Source organism: Lithobates pipiens, unplaced genomic scaffold (assembly GCF_037356315.1).
Source record: "Lithobates pipiens isolate NorthernLeopardFrog02 unplaced genomic scaffold, aLitPip1_a1.2 Scaffold_16, whole genome shotgun sequence".
NCBI lineage: Eukaryota > Metazoa > Chordata > Amphibia > Anura > Ranidae > Lithobates > Lithobates pipiens.
The window spans coordinates 40,158,265-40,179,637 of NW_027507748.1; the positions used below are offsets into that span (position 1 = coordinate 40,158,265).

The 21,373-nt window shown below is 44.1% G+C and overlaps 1 protein-coding gene across 1 annotated transcript; it reads left to right on the top strand.

Moving 5' to 3' along the window:
• The first annotated feature begins 2,562 nt into the window (after positions 1-2,562).
• Positions 2,563-21,143, top strand: LOC143984230 (cell surface glycoprotein CD200 receptor 1-B-like). Its single transcript, XM_077484516.1, has 4 exons — positions 2,563-2,614; positions 4,062-4,361; positions 17,261-17,515; positions 20,993-21,143. Exons 1-4 carry the CDS (start codon positions 2,563-2,565, stop codon positions 21,097-21,099), a joined length of 714 nt encoding a protein of 237 aa, XP_077340642.1. The 3' UTR covers positions 21,100-21,143.
• The last annotated feature ends 230 nt before the right edge of the window (positions 21,144-21,373 follow it).

Consider the following 21,373-nt stretch of genomic DNA (forward strand, 5'->3'; position numbering starts at 1 on the left):
TGAAGACTCTTAACCGGGCAGCACAGTGGTGTAGTGGCTTGCACTCTCACCTAGCAGTGAGAAGGGTCGCTGGTTTGAATCTCAACCATGACACTACCTGCCTGGAGTTTGTATGTTCTCCCTGTGCCTGTGTGGGTTTCCTCCGGTTTCTTCCCACACTCCGAAGACATGCAGGTAGGTAAATTGACCCTAGTATACAAATGGGGACCTTGGATTGTGGGCTCCTTCAGGGTAGGGACCGATGTGAGTGTGCAATGGATGAACTGGATGGACCGGTGTCTTTATTCAACCCTACTAACTATGTAACTACAAATCATAGACTGATAGCCTTGTAAGGATCTTTGCCAAACGTGGACCATATGGACTCTGTGCTACCTCTTTTGGATTATTTGCTATGGACTATGCTTCTAATGGACTATGCTGTTATGAATTTATGATTACCCTATGGGCATTAGAGCACTTCTGTATGGGATTATACATAAGAAGTTGCCTACAAGAACTGTTCCTGTATATTTGCCTTACTTCAGTAAAGTTCTGGTTACTGCTTGGTCTGAACTCTTTCTCCTAAGTGATGTATTGCATGGCGTATTCAAAGAACCAGGACTTGTAAGGGGACCTAGGTTAAAGTAAACACTACACATAGAGACCAGTATGGGTCTGCTGTCTAGTTATGGCTATACTGCTGAAACTAGGGACAACTATGTTATTGTGGTAGCCAACCAGCCAGGGGAATGGTGACTTGGCAAGGGTGTTGGCTACTCTGGTGGTGAAGGTGTGTTAAGCTTGACCCCTACACTAGCACCCAGCTCCCACATTTCTTAATGAGGCACCAGGGAGAAAGGGGTGGTAATGACCTCACACATATGCCATGGTAATGTAGGCACATTGCCTACTCTTTGTTAGTCAGTCTACCTAGCTCACCGGAATGGGAGAAAGGGGTTAATGCTTGTGCCAGCTTTCCTTGTGTGTTTGCTGTTTTTCCTCTGGGGTCCAGCCTCCCTCCTGTGTGATATAAAGGGAAGAGGCCCAGATCCTGGTGGGGGGGAACTGAGTACAAGGAAGTGGGTAACCTATAACAGGTACATATGGAGGCTCCAGATTATATCCTAAGAAGCTTGTTGAAACAGCAATCCATTAGAATACTCCCAGAAATTGAACTCCTTCGTTCGAGCACTCGGGCAAATATTGCATTTTGTTCAACAGATGGAGCTGATGACAATAGTAAATAATTATTCATTTCCTAGGATCACCAGCTCCATCTAGTGGCCATAATGCTGTATTTTTCTGATTCACTCTATTTTTTATGAATTAGGCCTCATGCACATGAGACACTGTTAAACGCGTGTTCAGAGGCAGTTGGACACTTTTTTCAACTTCCCCGAACTCATTCAATGTTATCCTATGTGTCCATGTACACACTCTAGTTTTTTGCCATTTTTATGCAGTTGCATTTAACCTCGTTTTTCCAGAAGCAAAAAAATGGGTTCAGACGCAAAAATATCCACGTTTCAGACGCAAAACGCAGCTAAACGTGGCACCCGCGTTTAGCCACGTTTGTGTTTATAAGCGTTTTTGAAAGGAACCCAAGTTTTTGTACCTGAAAACTCAGAAATATGATGGAAAACTATAGAAAACAATAAAAAAAGTAAAAAAATAAAATGTTGTAATTACTTTATATAATTCATAGAGTGTATTTACTTTGTGATACAATCCCATGAAATCTCTAGTGGGCCAAACCATAGCATTGTCTTTTTTTCACATAGAAAAACCTGCATACCAATGTCTAGTCAGCCCCAACCCCCCACCATGTTTCCATGTTGAACACCCATCCTTCATGAAACTGAAACTTTTTTCCACAAGCCACCCCCCTTCCCCCAAGCTAGGCTTGTCCACACCTTGGATTGTGATTAGCAAGTTGATCATCTTGGAAGACACATCTCTGAAAATGACTTCCGATGTAACCCAAAACCAATTAATTGAAGTAATTCAGAATCACATGCAATTATGGGACAAGTCCCATATGGCAGAAATAGTTTAAAAAAACATGCTTTGAGAGCTTGGGGAGGGTCTACATGATGTTATCTTTATAAAAGCTTATAAACGCAAATGCGGCTAAACGCGGCTAAGCGTGGCATGCAAATGCGGCTAAACGGGCGTTTCTAAACGTGCGTTTCAGCTTTTTTTGAGCAGAGTTTTCACCGGCGTCTCGTGTGCATGAAGCCTTAATAGCATTCAATCGTACAAGAAAATAGCCTTGCAACAGTTGATTTTTTTCCCCCATTTACACACAACAAATCTACAAGTGGTTTTGAAGGCTGAATAGCCCTGCAGTATTTTTTGTATAGTTTACACCCCTTAGTGTAGCACAAAAATATTTTCTCAAATTTAATTTGTAGAGTTTTCTTGATGGGTTTGCTAGTGACCACTGTTTGGCCACATTATGTAAGTTCCAAAAAGGCCATTAGACATACAGGATGTGTGATTCTGTTAATAGCTGTGAGTATCGGTGACATTGTCATAGCACATTTCCCCTTTTCAGTGTCATCATCTCACCTGCAGACAATGTATCTTCTGGCTGTCCTGCTGCTTCTATACCGGGATGTATCCTCCGCAGGTGAGAGCTTTATATTGGGGGTGAGGAGAGGAGGGTGGGGGCAGGGAGGTTACTGCTATAAAAAAAACAGAGTATGTATTTAAAGTGTATATAAAACCAAAAGTTTTATTTTTAGCTTTGGACAGAGTAAAAAAAAGTGTTTCCCTTTCCTGTCCCAGAGACATAACAGGAAGTAAGAGGAAATATCATATAAATGTTTCCAGCTGTATTAATCAACACCACATCCCCTAATTGCATAGAAAAAAAATTGTTAAATAGAAACCTTGGAACTTTTAGGGTGTTGAATTCTTCTGCCAGAGTAATACACCAACGTAATCTTTTTTATTTAAAACAAATGCTTTATTACAAATCCATTAAAAAGTTTTGGGGTAACAATTCCCCTAAAAACATGAATTTAGCAAACCATATTCATAAGTGAAAACCCATGACAGTCAGGCACCTCCCCTCCTCCATAGCATATGTCAGACTAAGCAATGAGCAGTGTGTGTTATATCACACTTAGGGGGAGGTGATTTTGTAGTCTAATGCCGCGTACAGACGATAGGAAATTCGGCCAGCAAAAGACCGATGAGAGCTTTTGGTTGGAAAATGCAATGGTGTGTATACTCCATCAGACTTTTGCTGGCTGAATTCCCGCCAGCAAAAGATTGAGAGCAGGTTCTCAATTTTTCAGATGGAAAAAGTTCTGATCGAAAATTCCGATCATCTGTAGCAATTCCGATGCACAAAATTTGTACGCATGCTTGGAAACAATTAGACGCATGCTCTGAAGCATTGAACTTCATTTTCACGGCTCGTTCTAGTGTTGTATGTCACCGCGTTGTTGACGGTCGAAAGTTCAGAAAACTTTTGTGTGACCGTGTGTATGCAAGACAAGCTTGAGCGGAATTCTGTTCCGTTCCATCCAAGATTTTTCTGACGGAAAATCCGCTCGTGTGTACGGGGCATAAGATAAGAACTGAGAGGGCTTATTTGACTGCTTGAGTGTACAAGACACAGGGTGCCTCCATGTTTCTGGCAGGATCAGCCGTGTTTTGCGGGGGGGGGGGGGGGGGGTTATGGAGCAGGAACGCAAGGAAAGTCAGAAGTGATCATATATGATTTTGTTACGAGTCAGTAACTGAAAATATAGAAAAGGGTGAGAATGACAGCCAGGTAATTAGCATTTCCAGACTGAGAATGACAATCCACATTTTAATGTCAGTTAAGGTTCCAGCACTGTCTGCTAAAAAGACTCTGTATATGTACTGTATATGAATATTAGACCAAAATAAACCTGCCTAATTGTAAAGAGTCCTGGTGATAATACATAATGCATGACTTATTATTATTTATTTTTTTTGTGGTTGAACTAGATGGACTTGTGTCTTTTTTCAACCTGACTATGTAACTTCCAAGGTCAATAAACAGCGTGCTAACAAAAAAACTTTGATTCTTCTGATTCCAGATGTTGTGGTGGGAAGAAGAGGCAATTCTACAGTTCTACAATGTGGAGAGGATCCTGGAGAAAATATAACAGGAGTTGTATGGAAGATCCATCACATTAAAAATTCTTTGTGTATATTCTCATATAGTAACCTTGCCAAAAGAGGACCCCAGATAAACAGCAACTGCAGTACAAGAATGACACTTACCAATCTAACACTGACCATCCAGAACACTCAGATATCTGATGGAGGAAATTATACCTGTGAGAAGTCACATACTGAAGGGACCTTCTTCTATACAACTATTTTACAAGTATTAGGTGAGTGATATCTGATTTCACCACAGTAAGGTCAGTTCAGGTTTATCACTACACTTTCTATCATATTGTATATATACATATCTCAAATAGGGTTGCCACCTGTCCAGGATTCACCCAGACAGTTCGGGTTTGGAATCATGCGTCCGGGTTTCAGACCGCCTGAAACCTGGACACATTATATAGACTGGACTATGGCTTCCCAGCAGGGTTGCTGGCTGCAGTTGTCTAAGCTGAGGGTGTCTGTTGCACTCTTTCACACTGCCCAAAGCCAACACTAACATCCCCCCATCCAAACACACACAGACAGGAGAGGAGAGAGGGCTCAATCTGCACCTCTCCCCCCCCCCCACCCCTCTGTGTCTGCACACACTTCAAACCCTGGCGCTGTGCTTCAGAAAAGGAAAGTTGGGGCCACACATTTGAATCCAGCAGCCTCAGATACCATCCATCCCTGTCTGTGACTGAAGTCTCCTCCTTCTCTCTCCTGTCTCTAAGTACACTAAGGCAAATCAGGGTTCTCAGAGCACCCCTTACATCAGAGTTCCCCTTTACACCAGAGGCAACAGTGTTCCCCCTTACATCAGAGTCTTCTCCATGTCAGGGGTTCTCAGTGTTCCCCCTTAAATCAGGGTTCCCAGAGCATCTCTTATGTTAGAGGCCAGAGTTCTCCCTTAGGCTTGATTCACACCGATGCATTTTTAGTGTTTTTTGCATTTTGCAGATTTGTTCTACAGAACGTGTTCCATAGGAAACCATGTTAAACAGGCTGTAGTGCAAATCTGCAAAATGCAAAAAGCACTTAAAATGCATAGGTGTGAATCAAGTCTGACATTAGAGTCTGCAGAGTCCCCCCTTACAGTGAAAGGGAACTCTGCAAGTTTAGATAAAAAAAGGGGGAACTCTGTGGACTCTGATGTAAAGGGAGACTCTTGTTATTAACTTCATATGATTCGAAATGTTATTTAATAGCAAAATATATGTATAGTTTATACTATAAAAAAAAAAATTGGCGTGAGCTGCTAAAGTGTTCGGGTTTGACTTAAAGAAAAGGTGGCAACCCTAATCACAAATCAGAAATATAATCATCCTAATAAAGTATGGTTATAGTACAAAACATTTTCTGAATGGACGAGGTGCAGGGCCAGTGCAAGGATTTTTGTCTACTTAGGTGAAGGTGCATTTTGGTGCCCTTCCCACCATCCTCCTGCCACCCCCTCAATGCAACCCCCATATGACATACATTTTATTTGCACATCAGAATCGCTTCTTACGTCAGAGACCCCCCCTTGCATCAAAGTCCCCACTCATTACTCTATACATCAGGGTGCCCAGATTCCATCCTTACATCAATGTCCCCAGAGTCTGCTCTCACCTCAGAGTCTCCAGTTTTCCCCCTTTACACATTAGAATCCACAGAGTTCCCCTAAAATCGATGTCCCCAGCATTCCCTTTGTACATTAGTGCCCTCCCCTCACATCAGAGTGCACTGATTTATTCCCCAAAATCTAAGTCCCCAGAAGTCCCCTGCATTCTTTCCTTACAATCAAGGTTCCCAGACCCCCCCTTAAGCCCTTGTACACACGGTCTGACATTCCGACAACAAAATCCATCAGATTTTTTTCCGAGGGATTTTGTCCGAAACTGGTGTTGCATACACACGGTCGGACAAAGTTGTTAGAAAATCCGATCGTTCGGAACGTGATGACGTTCGTTCGTTACGATGGGACTATGTTCAGGCTAGTAGCCAATAGCTTTGGTCTTGTCATTTGATCGGAGCATGCGTGGCACTTTGTCTAATTGGAATTCTCTACAAACGATCGGGAAAAAAAAATCGGGTCATGTTATCGGAAAATTTTATATCCAGATCTCAAACATTGTTGGTCGGATATTCAGACGGAAACAGTCCGATGGAGCCCACACATGGTCGGAATATCCGACAACACGGTCCTATCTGACATTTTCTGTCAGAATGTCCGACCGTGTGTACAGGGGCTTACAGTGCCTTGCAAAAGTATTCATACCCCTTGAAATTTCCCACATTTAGTCATGTTACAACCAAAAACGTAAATATATTTTATTGGGATTTTACTAATGGTGCAACAAACACGAACGTAATGACGTACTACGAGGAATTTCAGCTCTTGCGTGCCACCCTTTGTGTCCCTTTTGCTAATTTGGTGTTTGGTGAGCAATGATTCCAAGCATGCGTGTTTGTACTTTCGACTTTTGTGTGACAGATTTGTGTACTGACCATATGAAAATCTGACATATGAAAATCTGACATCAAAACGTTGTCCGCTGAAAATGTACTAGCCCGCCATCCAAAATTTGGACAGCAATTGTCAAAAGGAGTGTACGAATGGTAAGATTTTAGGACAACAGTCTGTCAACAGACTGTTGACTGACTTTTACGGTTACCAGGTTAGAGCTACAGAGGAAGTCTAGTGCTAGAATTATTGCTCTTGCTCGGATGTTCGTAGCGATACCTCACGTGTGATTTGAACACTGATTACAATTAGGGATGCGACTTCCATATGCGTTTTCTTTGCTGCGCAAGCCCGTGGTGACGGGGGCGCTCCAATTTTTTTTTTCTTATTTATTTTTATATTATTAAAATGTGTTTTTTAAAAGAAAAAAACTTTATAATCACTATTATATGTAAACATCCCTTGTGACAGTATTAGGTGGTGACAGGTGCTCTTTATGGAGGGATAGGAGGTCTAAAAGACCTCCAATCCCTCCTTTGCTCTTCAAAGTATTCAAATCACCGAAAATGGTGTATCTGAATACTGTAGATTTTTTATAATCTGGCGCCATTGGCAGCCCAGTAAACCGGAAGTGACGTCACGACGTCACTTCCGTGTTTACATCCAGGAGACTGGAACAAAACCGTTTCCGGCTTCGTTCCAGTCTGTCACTAGCCGCCGGAATCAGCGGATGTTCGATTGGGCGGCGAGATGGGGGGATGTCCCCTCCAGCTCCAGCTCCTCCAGCTCCTCGCGTCTGTCAGACGCGAGCCCATCTGTGTCGCCCATCAGTGCCGCCTATCAGTGCCACATATCAGTGCCACATATCAGTGTCCATCAATGCCACCTCATCAGTGCCACTTCATTGGTGCCACATTAGTGCCCATCAGTGTAGCCCCATCAGTGCCCATCAGTGAAGGAGAAAACTTACTTATTTACAAAGTTTTGAAACTGAAACAAAAAAAAACATTTTTTTTTTCAAAATTTTCAGTATTTTTTTATTTGTAGCGCAAAAAATAAAAACCGTAGAGGTGATCAAATACCACCAAAAGAAAGCTCTATTTGTGGGAAAAAAATGATAAAAATTTCATTTGGGTACAGTGTAGCATGACCGCGCAATTGTCATTCAAAGTGCGACAGCGCTGAAAGCTCAAAATTGGTCTGGGCAGGAAGGTGTTTAACCACTTGAGATCCGCGCTATAGTCAAATGACGGCTACAGCGCGGATCTCAATTTCCGGGACGACGTCTATCGACGTCGTCCCCTGTAAGAGCTCCCCTGTTTTGTGCCATATAAACCCTGCCAGTGCCCCTATAAACCCTGCCAGTGCCTATATAAACCCTGTCAGTGCCCAAATCTACCCTGCCAGTGCCCAAATCTACCCTGCCAGTGCCCAGATCTACCCCACCTGTGCCCACCTGTGGCCACCTGTGCACCGCCAGTGCCCCATCTGTGCACCGCCAGTGCCCATCTGTGCACCGCCAGTGCCCGCCAGTGCCGCCAGTGCCAATCGGTGCCCATCTGTACCAATCAGTGCCCATCTGTGCCTCAGCAGTGCCCATCTGTTTTGCCTCAGCAGTGCCCATCTGTGCCCATCTGCTGCCTCATCAGTGCACATCCGTGCAATAAATCAGTGCACATCTGTGCCGACCCATCAATGCCCATCTGCCGCCTCAGCAGTGCCCATTTGTGCCGACTCAGCAGTGCCCATCTGTGCCGCCTCAGCAGTGCCCATCTGCCGCCTCAGCAGTGCACATCCGTGCAATAAATCTGCACATCTGTGCAATAAATCAGTGCACATCTGTGCCGACCCATCAGTGTCCATTTGTGCCACCTCAAAAGCGCCCATCTGTGCCACCTCAAAAGCGCCCATCTGTGCCACCTCATCAGTGCCCATCAGTGCTACCATGGCTAAACGTGTCTTTTCCGCTGAGGAGGCGTACCAAATTATTTCCACGGCCGATGAGAGCAACGGGGAGCTCTCCTCTTCAGATTCCTTTTCGGATTCGGATTCTGAAGCCGACGTAAATTATGAGCCAGTCCTCAGCAGTGAAACACTGACTGAATCCGAGGAGGAAGATATCCGGCCCATCAAGAGAAGGCGTTCTAGTGAGGCAGTGCCATCCACCAGCACCGAAGTACCATCCACCAGCACCGCAGTGCCGTCCACCAGCACCGCAGTGCCCCAGCAAGAAAGGCCAAGTACCAGTGGGGTGTCATCTCAGCCCCAAAGGGTTAGGAGCCATGCTGGCCTTCCCTATGCCCTTCAGAACCCCTTGTGGCTTCCTCCTAATTCAGGAGAGGCCAATGTTCCCCCTTTTACCGCCCAGCCAGGAGTCCAGGTGGACACAGAGAATTTTAGCCCTATAGATTTTTTTAATTTAATTTTTACGGAGGACATGTTGGCGTCAATTGTGGCCCAGTGCAACCTGTATGCACAACAATTTATTTTTCAAAATCCGACCTCTTATTATGCCCGTCCCTACGAATGGAGAGACCTAACGGTGGAGGAGTTCAAGGTTTTTTTAGGCCTCACATTTAATATGAGACTCAACAAAAAAAATCAATTACGTAACTACTGGTCAACCCACCCCATCCACCACTCACCGCTCTTCTCCGCGGTAATGCCCAGAACCAGGTATCATATCATCGTGAGGTTCTTACATTTCAGTGACAATTCCCAGTGCCTTCCACGAAATTATCCAAATTATGACCGGCTTTACAAAATTCAACCAATACTAAATTATTTTTCAGAAATATTCCCCAAATTGTTTACCCCGGACCAACACATATGTGTGGATGAGTCCCTTATTAAATTTAGTGGCAAGCTTAGAATGAAGCAATTTATGCCCAGCAAAAGGGCCCGCTATGGGGTGAAGGTCTACAAATTATGTGACCGAGCCACAGGGTACACATATTCATTCAAGGTGTACGAAGGGAAGGACACCCAGCTGCAGCCCCCTAATTGTCCGGACTACTTGGGATCCAGCAGAAAAATTGTTTGGGACCTCATATACCCCCTACTGGATAAAGGCTACCACCTCTATGTAGATAACTTCTACACATCTCTGCCCCTGTTCCACAACCTTCACCGGAAGAAGACGCCAGCATGTGGCACTGTAAAAAAGAATCGGAAGGGCTTTCCTCAAAGTCTGGTGAACAAGAAGCTGCGAAAAGGAGAAACCGCAAGTCTGAGAAGCAAGGAGGTTCTGGCAGTGAAGTGGAGGGACAGAAGGGATGTGTATATGTTATCTTCTATCCACAACGATACCTTCGTGGAAATCCCCAGAAGGAATGGCCCCGTAAAGAAACCCAAATGCATTTCCGAATACAATTTGTTCATGGGAGGAGTCGACTTCAACGACCAAATGATGGAACCATATCTTGTCACATGACGGACATACCATTGGTACAAAAAAGTAGCAATTTATTTTTTTTCAATTGGCCATTTATAATTCCTATGTCATTTACCGCAACGCCACCCAAAACCCCAAATGTTTCTTTGGCTACCAGGAGGAAGTTTTCACTGCCCTTATTTTCCCAAACGGCCCACCAGAAAATATCCGATCAGACGTTGTTAGTCGACTCTCCGAGCGCCACTTTCCCGATAAAATCCCCCCAAACCAACAGGCAAAAGACGCCAAAAAAGATGTAAGGTGTGTACCAGAGCAGGAGTCAGAAGAGACACATCTTATTATTGTGCACAATGTCCTTCCCAACCAGGCCTCTGTATAGGCGACTGTTTTCGGCGTTACCATACTTCAATAAATTTTTAGTGAAGTATGGTAAACATAATCCTCAGTTCCTGCCTTCATACACCTTCACACCCCTTATGCCACTGCCTGCTCTGTAACTGACCCTGGCTTGTTATTTGACCACTCTTATGCCTGCCGATTCTGTACATACCGCTGCCTGATCTGGAACTGACCCTGGACTGTTATTCGACCATGCTTCTGCCTAACGATTCTGTACATACCTCTGCCTGATCTGGAACTGACCCTGGACTGTTATTCGACCATGCTTCTGTCTAACGATTCTGTACATATCTCTGCCTGATCTGGAACTGACCTTGGACTGTTTGACCACGATATTTGCCTGCCTCTTGGACTGATCTTGTATTCTGCAACTGGACTAGTGGGATTCAACACGGGATCTCACATATGTGAGGGGCCCCAGTATAGTTTTTCTGGAAGAAGAAAACAATTTTCTTTGTTTTCTTATTCCTAGATTAGGGTCTGGAGACTCGGAGGCTTCAAAGAGATTTGGGAGGGAGAAGCCTCTACCCCTATCCCCATTCTGTCCTGAACGAGGCTCTACTTCTGTCTGCTGCCTGTAGGACTTACTGCCATCATGCCGCACTGACCACACCACAAGGACCTGCCTACTACCAGGACCAATATTTTTGGCACTGCTGACATCTCTGCACTGACCCTGGACTGTATATGGACAGTATCCCTGCCTGCTGCCTAAAAAACTGTGTTCGCTGTTGCTGACCAAGTCCCTGCCTGCTGCCTGGACCAGTGATATCCTCCTGTGGACAACTGCGCTTCTAAAACCACAGGTAATCTTTTCTTTACCCTTTGCTCAGCATAATGTATTTGGGGGTGTAATTCTTGGTATGTGCAGGCTATGTGTCCCTGAAACGCCGACGGTGTTTCCTGCATGTTGCGCCTCCGTATGTGGCCAGGCTGTGTAAACGTCTCACACACGTGGTATTGCCATACTCAGGAGGAGTAATAGAATGTATTTTGGGGTGTTATTTTTGCTATGTAAATGCTATGCGTTGGAAATATCTTATAAACTGACAACTTTGTGTAAAAAAAAAAATGCGTTTTCATTTTTTTCCACATTTTCCAAAAACTTCTGGAAAAAAATGAACCATTGAAAAGACTCATTATGCCTCATAGATTATATGTTGGGGTGTTAGCTTTCCAAAATGGGGTCATTTTCTGGACGTTTCCATTGCCCTGGTGCTCCAGGGCCTTCAAAACTGTAATAGGTGGTTGAGAAATGAAATGTTTAATTTATGCTCCTAGAATGCCTGAAGGTGCTACTTCAAAATTAGGCCTCTGTATGTGGTCAGGCTGTGTAAAAGTCTCACACATGTGGTATTGTTATACTCAGGAGGAGTAGTAGAACGTATTTTGGGGTGTTATTTTTGCTATGTAAATGCTATGCGTTGGAAATATCTTATAAACGGACAACTTTGTGTAAAAAAAATGCGTTTTCCTTTTTTTCCACATTTTCCGAAAACTTCTGGAAAAAAATGAACCATTGAAAAGACTCATTATGCCTCATAGATTATACGTTGGGGTGTTAGCTTTCCAAAATGGGGTCATTTTCTGGACGTTTCCATTGCCCTTGTGTTCCAGGGCCTTCAAAACTGTAATAGGTGGTTGAGAAATGAAATGTGTAATTTATGCTCCTAGAATGCCTGAAGGTGCTACTTCAAAATTAGGCCTCTGTATGTGGTCAGGCTGTGCGAAAGTCTCACACATGTGGTATCGTTATACTCAGGAGGAGTAGGAGAATGTATTTTGGGGTGTTATTTGTGGTATGCACATTCCGTGTGGGAGAAATAAGCTATTACAATGAAAATTTTGTGGAAAAAAAAAAATCGTAATTTTGCAAAGAATTGTGGGAAAAAATTACAACTTAAAATAACTCACCATGCCTCTTACTAAATACATTGGAATGTCTACTTTCCAAAAAGGTTTTTTTTGGGGCATTTGTACTTTCCTGGCTTGTTAGGGTCTCAAGAATGGAGATAGGCCTTAGTACATCAGATGTGATCTTTTTTTGCAAATCTTTATGATTTGCACCATAGCTTGTAGACTCTATAAATTTCACACAGATCATATAATATTTTAATATAATATAATATTTTAATTTAATATAATAAATTTGGGTTATTTTTACCAAAGATGTGTAGTAGTATAAATTGTGGCCAAAATTTATGAAGAAAAATTGCTAATTTGCTAAATTTTGTCACAGAAACGAAGAAAAATTCATTTTTTTTCAAAATTTTCGGTCTTTTTTAATTTATAGCGCAGAAAATAAAAAACCGAGAGGTGATCAAATACCACCAAAAGAAAGCTCTATTGGTATGAAGAAAAGGACAAAAAAAATCATTTGGTTACAGTGTTGCATGACTGAGTAATTGTCATTCAAAATGTGAGAGCACTGAAAGCTGAAAATTGGTCTGGGACTGAGGGGGGTTTAAGTGCCCAGGAAGCAAGTGGTTAAGTGCCCTGTATTGAAGTGGTTAAACCTGGAAAGCCGATCGCCTGCTCTAAACAATGGTACCGGGGTAACCCCAAAAGCCGAGTACGCACATCTGTGTACGCTCGGCGGGAATGGGTTAAAGCTGCAGGCACATATGAAAGCCCCACTTATAGGTCTTATTCACAATGTCCCAGGAGCTGACTGCCACCCACCTTCCACAGGTAGTTCCATGGTGAGGGGGATAAAAAAGTTCCTTCTCCAGACCGGGACTTTAAGACAGTGCCCTCCAGCAATGATTAATCTTCCCCAGGCCCTCAGCTCAGCACTGTTATGGATGATATGTTTCTTTAAATGCAACTCTGTGGTGCATCTCTGTTGTACTTCAACCTGTGTGGTGTTTCCTGTTCCTGCTGGGTCATTCAGTAAACATAGCTTCTGTACAGTAATGGCTTGTGCTGTCTCTTTGCATATATCACATCAAACAAGCACCTGCTGAGGCCCAAACTGCAAATCTTGTCTTAGTAGAGCTGCCTCCCAAGGGAACTGGAAAAACACTCAGGACTCTCAAAATATTGATCACCCCCTCAGCCCCCTGGACGCCCCCTTCCAGGGATTGGCTGAAACATGATAAATATTCATAACTGGACATTTGACTCTCTCTGCCCTACTGTATATTCTGGAAGCTTCTCCTAGATGTAGGTAGGAGAAATCAAACACCCAGCATAGGAAGCCCTGACCAACCAAAAACTGCAGATCACTGCTCCACTGACTACAATAAGGCCAAAAACCAAATTTAGCCTAACAACCCAAATGGAGGACAGTGAAACACTTTAAATATTTAGTAACCGGGCTTATTTATTGAGATTTCCTCTGTGGATAAGGTATGAGTACTGGTAGTCTCTTCCCTATTCTGGCCACCTCTTTCCATCACCACCAGGTACAGGGGGGATAAAACACTAAATTGCTCTTCCGGGGGAAAGAGTAGAATATTTATATATTTATGTACACGCTGCATTTACTGCAAAGTTTTATTACTCCATTTGCTATCTTACATTCTGGATAACAAAACCAAAGTAAAAAGGAAAGTCTGTTTAATGGCTCTTTAACGCTTACCACTTTTCAGAGGGCTTTATAACAGCGACTGGCAGGTATTCAGGAGGCAATACTTGCTTTTTGGGGAGTTTTTTGTTTTTTTGCAAAACAGAAAATTTAACATTATGGGACCATGCCTCAACTGCAGCCCAAGTGAAAAACATTTGCAGTGGCCAAGGCATGTGTACAGCCCTGTCAGGCAGTATTGTTAGAACTGTGGTAGGGATCCAGGACCCTCCCCCAGCCGCCAGTGTGCAAGTCTGTGGCACAAGAGAACACTCACAACAATTAATGCCAGCAGCATAATGCGGTGTGGCCATCTCTTTCCCAAACAGGAATATGTCCAAGATGATCGCAAGTCCTAAGCTTTCGTCTGGAACCTTTCCCTGCTGCTAATGTCCCTGATAGATGGATGACCTGGCCCTACACTACTCACACACGACATGTTTGTCAAACCTGAGAGTCAGAGCCTTAAATAGGCTCTGCCTGACCCAAGATTGCTGCTAGGGTCACATGGAGTGGCAGCATCCAATCGGATAGCTTCCCCAGTGACCCTGGAAACAATAGAGGAATCATGTTCCTCCTGACTTCCTCTCTCACTAACATGCCACTCTGGTTGAGATCGCTTTTCAGAGGAACAGCATTTTTTTGCTGGTACTTTGAACAAGCAAGAAAAAAAAACAGTTCTGATTGTATACATATGGAGTAGGGCTGGGGAAAAAATCAATTTGAATCTTGAATCAAGTTGAGAGGTCAAATCGATTCAAATTTTCAGCAAATCGTTTTTTTTAGATTTTTTTTTTTCACCAGGATCGGTGCTGACACTGCACCGGTCCTGAGGAGCAGGGCAGGAGTTTTTAGGTGAGGCCGCAGTTTCGGCCTAGTCAGCGAGGCCAGACCCACGTACTAGGACGCCTAAAAACTCCTGCCTGCAACTCCTCAGGACTGGCGCGGTGTCCATAAAAAAAAAAAAAAAAAAACAATTCGAATTGTGAATCGAGTTTTTTTTTTTTAAATGACAGATTTTTTTTTTTTATTGCCCAGCTCTAGTCTGGGGAGGGGGGCAGGATTAAACGCGCATACATAAAATGTGCATACATACATCTAAACAGCGGCGGCTGGTGCTCAAATTTTTTGGGGGGCGTAAAACATTTTAGAAAAACAATCATCAAATGCAGCCACTGTGCCGTCAAACACTGCCACTGTATCCTCAAATGCAGCCACTGTGCCATCAATTGCAGCCATTGTGCCCAAACAACGCTGCCACTGTGCCATCAAACACTGTCATTGTGCCATTAAACGCTGCCACTTTGCCATCAATTGCAGCCACTGTGCCAATTTAACGCTGCCACTGTACCCTCAAATGCTACAACTGTGCCATCAATTGCAGGCACTGTGCCAAATGCTGCCACTGTGCCCATTTAACGCTTCCACTGTGCCTTCAAATGCTACAACTGTGCCATCAATTGCAGCCATTGTGCCATTAAACGCTGCCAGTGTGCCATCAAATGCTGCTAGTGTGCCCTTGAATGCCCCCAGTGTGCCCACCCCCCGCCTGCTCGCCATCTACATGTTACCGGCCTCAAAATGTGAATTAAGAGAGCCGATGGTTGTAGACGCGATGAGATAAGGTGATCAGCTTGGCGTGGACTGCAAAGAATCACACAAACAGAATGAGATATGACCACTGACTTTATGGCTGGAAGTAGTTTAATTTTTACATAACAATACATCTTTTAAATTTTTATAGTCACAAGTTTATAAACATTAACAATATATATATAATACAGATTTTAACTAAAGTATTTTAAAACGTAGTTACAACAATGAACATTACTAAATTTTAATAACATATATATCCCTGTTATTCAGTGTTATAGATAATTATCTTTATCTCTCTGGTACATTTTAAGTGTGCAATAATCATACTAGCAATGCATTGCTTTAATACAAATATTTTCATGGTAGTACTCTTTTTTAACCACTAGATGGTGCACATTGCATGTCTGTATGATGCAATACATAAGCTTTACATACAATAGGTTTTTTTCTATATTAAATAACAGAAAACATGTGCTTCTATAAATCTATGCAATTTCCAATAAATCAGGTTTAAACATACCTATTTAGAAAGGTTTAGTGTTTATCATAGACATTTGTTCTGACTAATGCAGTATTTTCATGTTCTTATGCACTTTTCACTTGTTTCTGACACATGCTGTTCTAAACTTCTAATTACAGCAAAACTATAGCATAAAATCTGCTGAGACTTTTTCTGCATCTGCTCAAGATGTTTAGGAATCTTTCTATCACAGGTTAATACAGATTAGGAACGATTTAGAGTACATACCTGCAAAGAATCACACAAACAGCATGAGATATGACCACTGACTTTATGGCTGGAAGTAGTTTAATTTCCAGTCACATGGTGTGTGGCCTTATATAGACTCTGTTTGTGTTCCTTCTCTGCCATCTACTGGTTATTATGGGAATTGAAGGAACATGTTTAGAAATATAAAAAAAAATGAGTATGTACTTTGCTTTGGGGTGTCTGTTTTGTGACCATATAAACCCCAGTCCGTCATATACACACATGCACATACACACAAAGTCTTTTCAAAAACAGCAGTGCTTTCTCTATCTTACCTCTTCCTGCCAGGTACTGCACTATAGGGGGAGACAAAGAGCACACACTGCTTTCACTTTAGTTATACGCAGTGTGATGATTCCGAGCTCCCAGCACAGTGCTGATTATCGGCTGAAGATCGGGGAGCTCGGTCTCAGCCGCCCACTCCTTGAGATATACAGGGGGGCCCTCAAGGGCCCCTTGCAGCATGGGGCCTGGTCGCCTTGGCGATCTCAGCGACCCCTATAATTCCGCCACTGTTTCCCACTAACATCAGGACCTTTTCCAGCCCCTCTAAAGTCTGCTGGACAGTAAACTGCCCCCCTGTTTAGAAAGTCTGGAGACCCCTGGTCTACATAAATCCTTAAAAAAAGAATTTCTGGTATGGATATTTTTACATAGTTGCACTGGTCCAAAAATTGGAACCCAGAGGCTTGTGGAGATCACTGAAATAGTGGTGTCTACTACACTGATTTCCAGCTTCTCTAGGGATTGCACAGATATTGAAATACCTTCTTACATTGGTCCAATCGGGACAAGCGTAACTGTGTAAAACATATGACACCTGACATCTTCTTTATTATATTAAAACTCATTTCCTACTCCTAATATGCATTTCAAATAAAGTTTTATCTGTACATCTGACAAACCATTGACAACAATTATTTAGTACTATATGGTTTAGTAATGCGTTCTTCTTTCTTTCTCCAGCTCAGCCCTCTGTGTCTCTGGATAGAAACAGTGATGGATCTCTGGAGTGTAGAGCCATTGGTGGATTCCCGGCTGCAGAGATCTCCTGGATCCCACATTCAGATGATATAAACATAACCAAAATGAAAGATTTGGATGATACTTGGACTTTGATCAGTACATACAAGTCTGATGGAGACAATGTGACATGCCTTGTGTCTCATCCCACATTTGTGAATCTCTGGAGCCAGTCTATTGTATTACCAGGTAAAATTGGTGAATGTATGGAAAGTATATTAGATTCTCCTAATGGACATATACCTGTACACCCAACCTTCTTACTCTACAAGGTGTACAATAAAAAGCCAAAATGTTGAAAGATTCCACTCTATGGCCCTTAAAGTTCTTTCCCATATAGCTCAAGCAGACACAGCCTACATGATGGTGGCAGCTCTGTTTAGAGGCGGCTCTCTAATTAGGCAAAATAGGCGTTTGCCTAAGGCCTCGCACTCACAGGGGCCTTGCGGCCACCTAATTTGCCTAATTAAGAGCCGCCTCTAAGGATGGCAGCAAGGTTCTCCATGCCATCAGCACAGTGCCAAGTCTCTGCCAGTCTGCTGTACAATCCACTCAATTGCACTAGTGAGAGATCAACACGTTCCGTGGAGAGATAGCGTTTGGGACTGGTTCACTTAGGGATGGAAGCTCACTGACATTTCCGGATCACAGATAGAGCTGCTCAGCAGATCCAGCATCGCCGCTGACAGTTCCCCCCTCCCCTCCCACACGGACAGGAGAGGAGGGCTGCTTATGCTCCTCCTCATCCCCATTGCTGGATCTAGGGGGTGCTGGGGTGGACAGGCAACACCTACCGCCATGTTTATTGTGCCTGAGCAGGTTTGATAAACGTCAACTTAAAGACGCTGTCAGGGCAGGCTGGCTGCACTGTGAAGCTCGATGTCTGACATTCTCCCAGAGCCAAGCCAGCACCTAGCATCACCCCCCTCCTTTTAGCCACGGGACAGTAAGGAGAGATATATCAATTTGCTCCACCCCCTCCCACCCCTCTCCTCGGTGTCTGCTCCGCCCAAACATCAGTACTGTGCCCGAGAAAGGGGTGATGAGGTGGGAAATTTTGAAGCACTGCGGGCAGCAGATCCATCTGGCTGTATGATTGCTGCTGTCTGATCCTGCAGAGACCAACCTGGGGTGAGTGAGCTCTACAATACCACTGGACTCTCCCCATCTCCCTCCCTTCTCTCCCCCCCACTAGAACTTACGGACGAATAAACTCTGACATAAGGGGGCACTCCGCCAAGTTCTGACATAAGGGGGAACTACACCAGGTGCTGACATAAGGGGGAACTACGCCAGGTTCTGACATAAGGGGGGCACTGTGCCGGATTCTGACATCAGGGGGGCACTGTGCCATATTATGATGTAAGGGGGCACTGTGCCTAATTCTGATGCAAGGGGGCACTGTGCCTGATTTTGATGGTAGGGGGTACTGTGCCGTATTCTGATGCAAGGGGGCACTCCAGCTCTTTCTTTCTTTGGTGCTATTCTTCACCAGGCAACAGTACTCCCCATGCCCATCCCTGATGTCCCCTCTCCAGTCCCCTTGACCCTCATCTATTTGCCTCTCCCCATCCTTTCCTCATGCCAGCACAAATCTTCCTCCATTTGTATCCCTATAAAGAGCAGGCTCCCCCAGTTTCACTCCAGTTCTCCTCTACCAATCCCTCATCTCCTACCCACTCACCCCCCCATTCCTTCTCCCCTACCCCATGGTTCCCAGCCCTGTCCCCCACCCACATTTTTTTTTAGGGACTAAGGAAGAACCCCCGAGACATCCTACTATTGCTACTGCTTGTGTGGGTGGGATGTGTACTGCACCAATCCCTGCTGACCCGACTCTCCTATTCATCCCGTGTGATTGGTGCAGTACAAATCCCACCCACACAAGCAGCAACAGTAATAAGATGATCCACCTTGGGAGTCTTCCTTAACCCCTACAAAGTGCCAGAAGAGAACCAGAAACTCTGGAGGGGAAGGTAGAGGGGTAGGTGTCATTCCAGTGTAGATTTAGCCCAATGACAGCCTGCTAGAATATTTAAGATCTATGATATCTCTGCAGCTCTGCTTGAGTAGACCAAATCTGTATTATACATTACTGCCCCTAAACTCTACCCTCCTGCCCTCTTTACTGTGCCCACTTACCCTCCCACTGTACCCTTCTGCCCCCTGTATTGTGCCCACTTACCCTCCCACTGTACTGTACCCTCCTTATACAGTTAACTTGATCACTTGAATTATTTTTCCAATTACAGGAGTGAGTGAGGCCTCGTGTCTAAGCTTTGCCTAAGGCAGTACATATTTACTTCACTGGACAGCCATAGTTCTACTTCAAATACCCCATAGGTAGGATATTCCCTTACAGCAGGGGTGCGTAACCAGTGGTTTGGGGGCCACATGTGGCCTATGGAGCCTTCTGATGTGACCCGCGACCTCCTGCTTTGGGATAGCAGGTTCTCAAGCCCTGATCATGGGTTGCCGACCCACCATCCCAGAGCATCAGTGAAGGCAGCGGTAGAGGAAGCAAGCGACTGCAGAGGGAGCAGTCACATTTGCCGATGGTTCCTGTATAGCGGCGGCTCCTGTCCCAAGCGGAGTGATACCAAATGCATTCTGCCTGGGACAGCAACAGCCGGTGATACCTGAATGGAAGACATTTGTTAAAGGTGCGTTTATTACTAAAAGCAGTGTATATATGGGCATATCTGTTCTGCAGTGGTTACTGGGTTGCTTTCAAACTGATCTGCAGGTGCAGCGCATTGCATCTTCGGGTTACCTGCACTGAGTCATAGACATCTGTTATTATCTGCGGGTTTGGTGCACTTTCAGAAAGTGCACCACACCTGCAGGATGTAATAGACATCAATGGCAAAGTGCAGCTAACCTGCAGGAAAGCCACAGGTGCACCGTACTGCACCCGTAGTGCAGGTAAACTGCCGCACATCAGTGTGTTAGCAGCCTTAGGCCCCTTTCACATGATCGGTTCAACCCACGCGGACCCTCCATTCACCTCTATGGACGGATTTGTGTCCATTTGCACCCACCTACCTCAAATCCGATCCACTTAAAAAAAAAAACAGAAGGGGGTCCCCTTCCATCTGGTTGGATCAGAATGGGGGGCCCACAGAGTAAAGTGGGCTGTGTCCATGTCCGCTCTGCATATACAGCGCGTACCCAGATCTTCTGTCCGCTCCATTTATTGTGGCCCGCGACCAGTTACCAAGTGGCTTAAGTGGCCCTTGCTCTTCAAAAGGTTGGGCACCCCTGCCTTACAGGTTGGTTAGGAAAAATATATCTTTGCTAGTAGTAATGCATACCAGGAAATTCTCCTCTTTGGATTGATGGAGTGGACCCTACTTTTTGTTCTGCTGGCAAAAATATCTTATTTGTGTCATCATTAAAGTGTATGTAAAACTTAACACTGAACTTTTCTGATTTTATCCCTTTTGGTTTATGAAATATACTATTGAAAGTGTTTTAATATCTGTTCAATAAGTAGAAAAAAAACTGTCCTGCACCTGTGCTGCACTGTTATCAGTTACATTATTCTGATGATTACAGAACCAGATCCATCCATAGCTCAGCCTGTTGCCCCAGAACCTGCAGGGGTCACTGCACCATGCAATGGAAACTGTATGTTTCTTTAGATAACACTATTTTCTTTTCTTTTGTCTTTAGGTGGAACGCATTATTTTTGGAGGATTATTGGCCTCATCATCTTCAGTTGTCTTGTCATAGGACTATTTTTATGCTGCAGATACAAGTCCAAGGCAATTCCTATGTAGGAATAGAGACATCATCTAAAGTAGAACTCTGGAGGGTATTTGCAATCCAAGGGATCAAATAAATTAAGCACAAATGACCAGATGCCTTTTTACCACTCCTGATGTATCTCTGAAGTCTCTGATGCAGCATTACTGGAACAGCAACCCAGAACAATAGAACAGCGGCTCCCAGGAGCAACAGCTCAGTTCATTGGTTGAGCCAGCAGTCTTGGCATAAGGCACACAGCTCATGGCCCTCTGGTGGCACTGTACCCAGTCCCCAGCAGCTCTCTCA

What these genes read in the sequence shown, in the direction of transcription:
- LOC143984230 (XM_077484516.1), top strand. Translation starts at nt 2,563, where the DNA reads ATGTATCTTCTGGCTGTCCTGCTGCTTCTATACCGGGATGTATCCTCC. An exon ending in CCGGGATGTATCCTCCGCAG is followed by an intron (nt 2,615 to 4,061) that starts GTGAGAGCTTTA and finishes TTCTGATTCCAG; the next exon opens with ATGTTGTGGTGGGAAGAAGA. An exon ending in TGTATTACCAGGTAAAATTG is followed by an intron (nt 17,516 to 20,992) that starts GTGAATGTATGG and finishes TTTTGTCTTTAG; the next exon opens with GTGGAACGCATTATTTTTGG.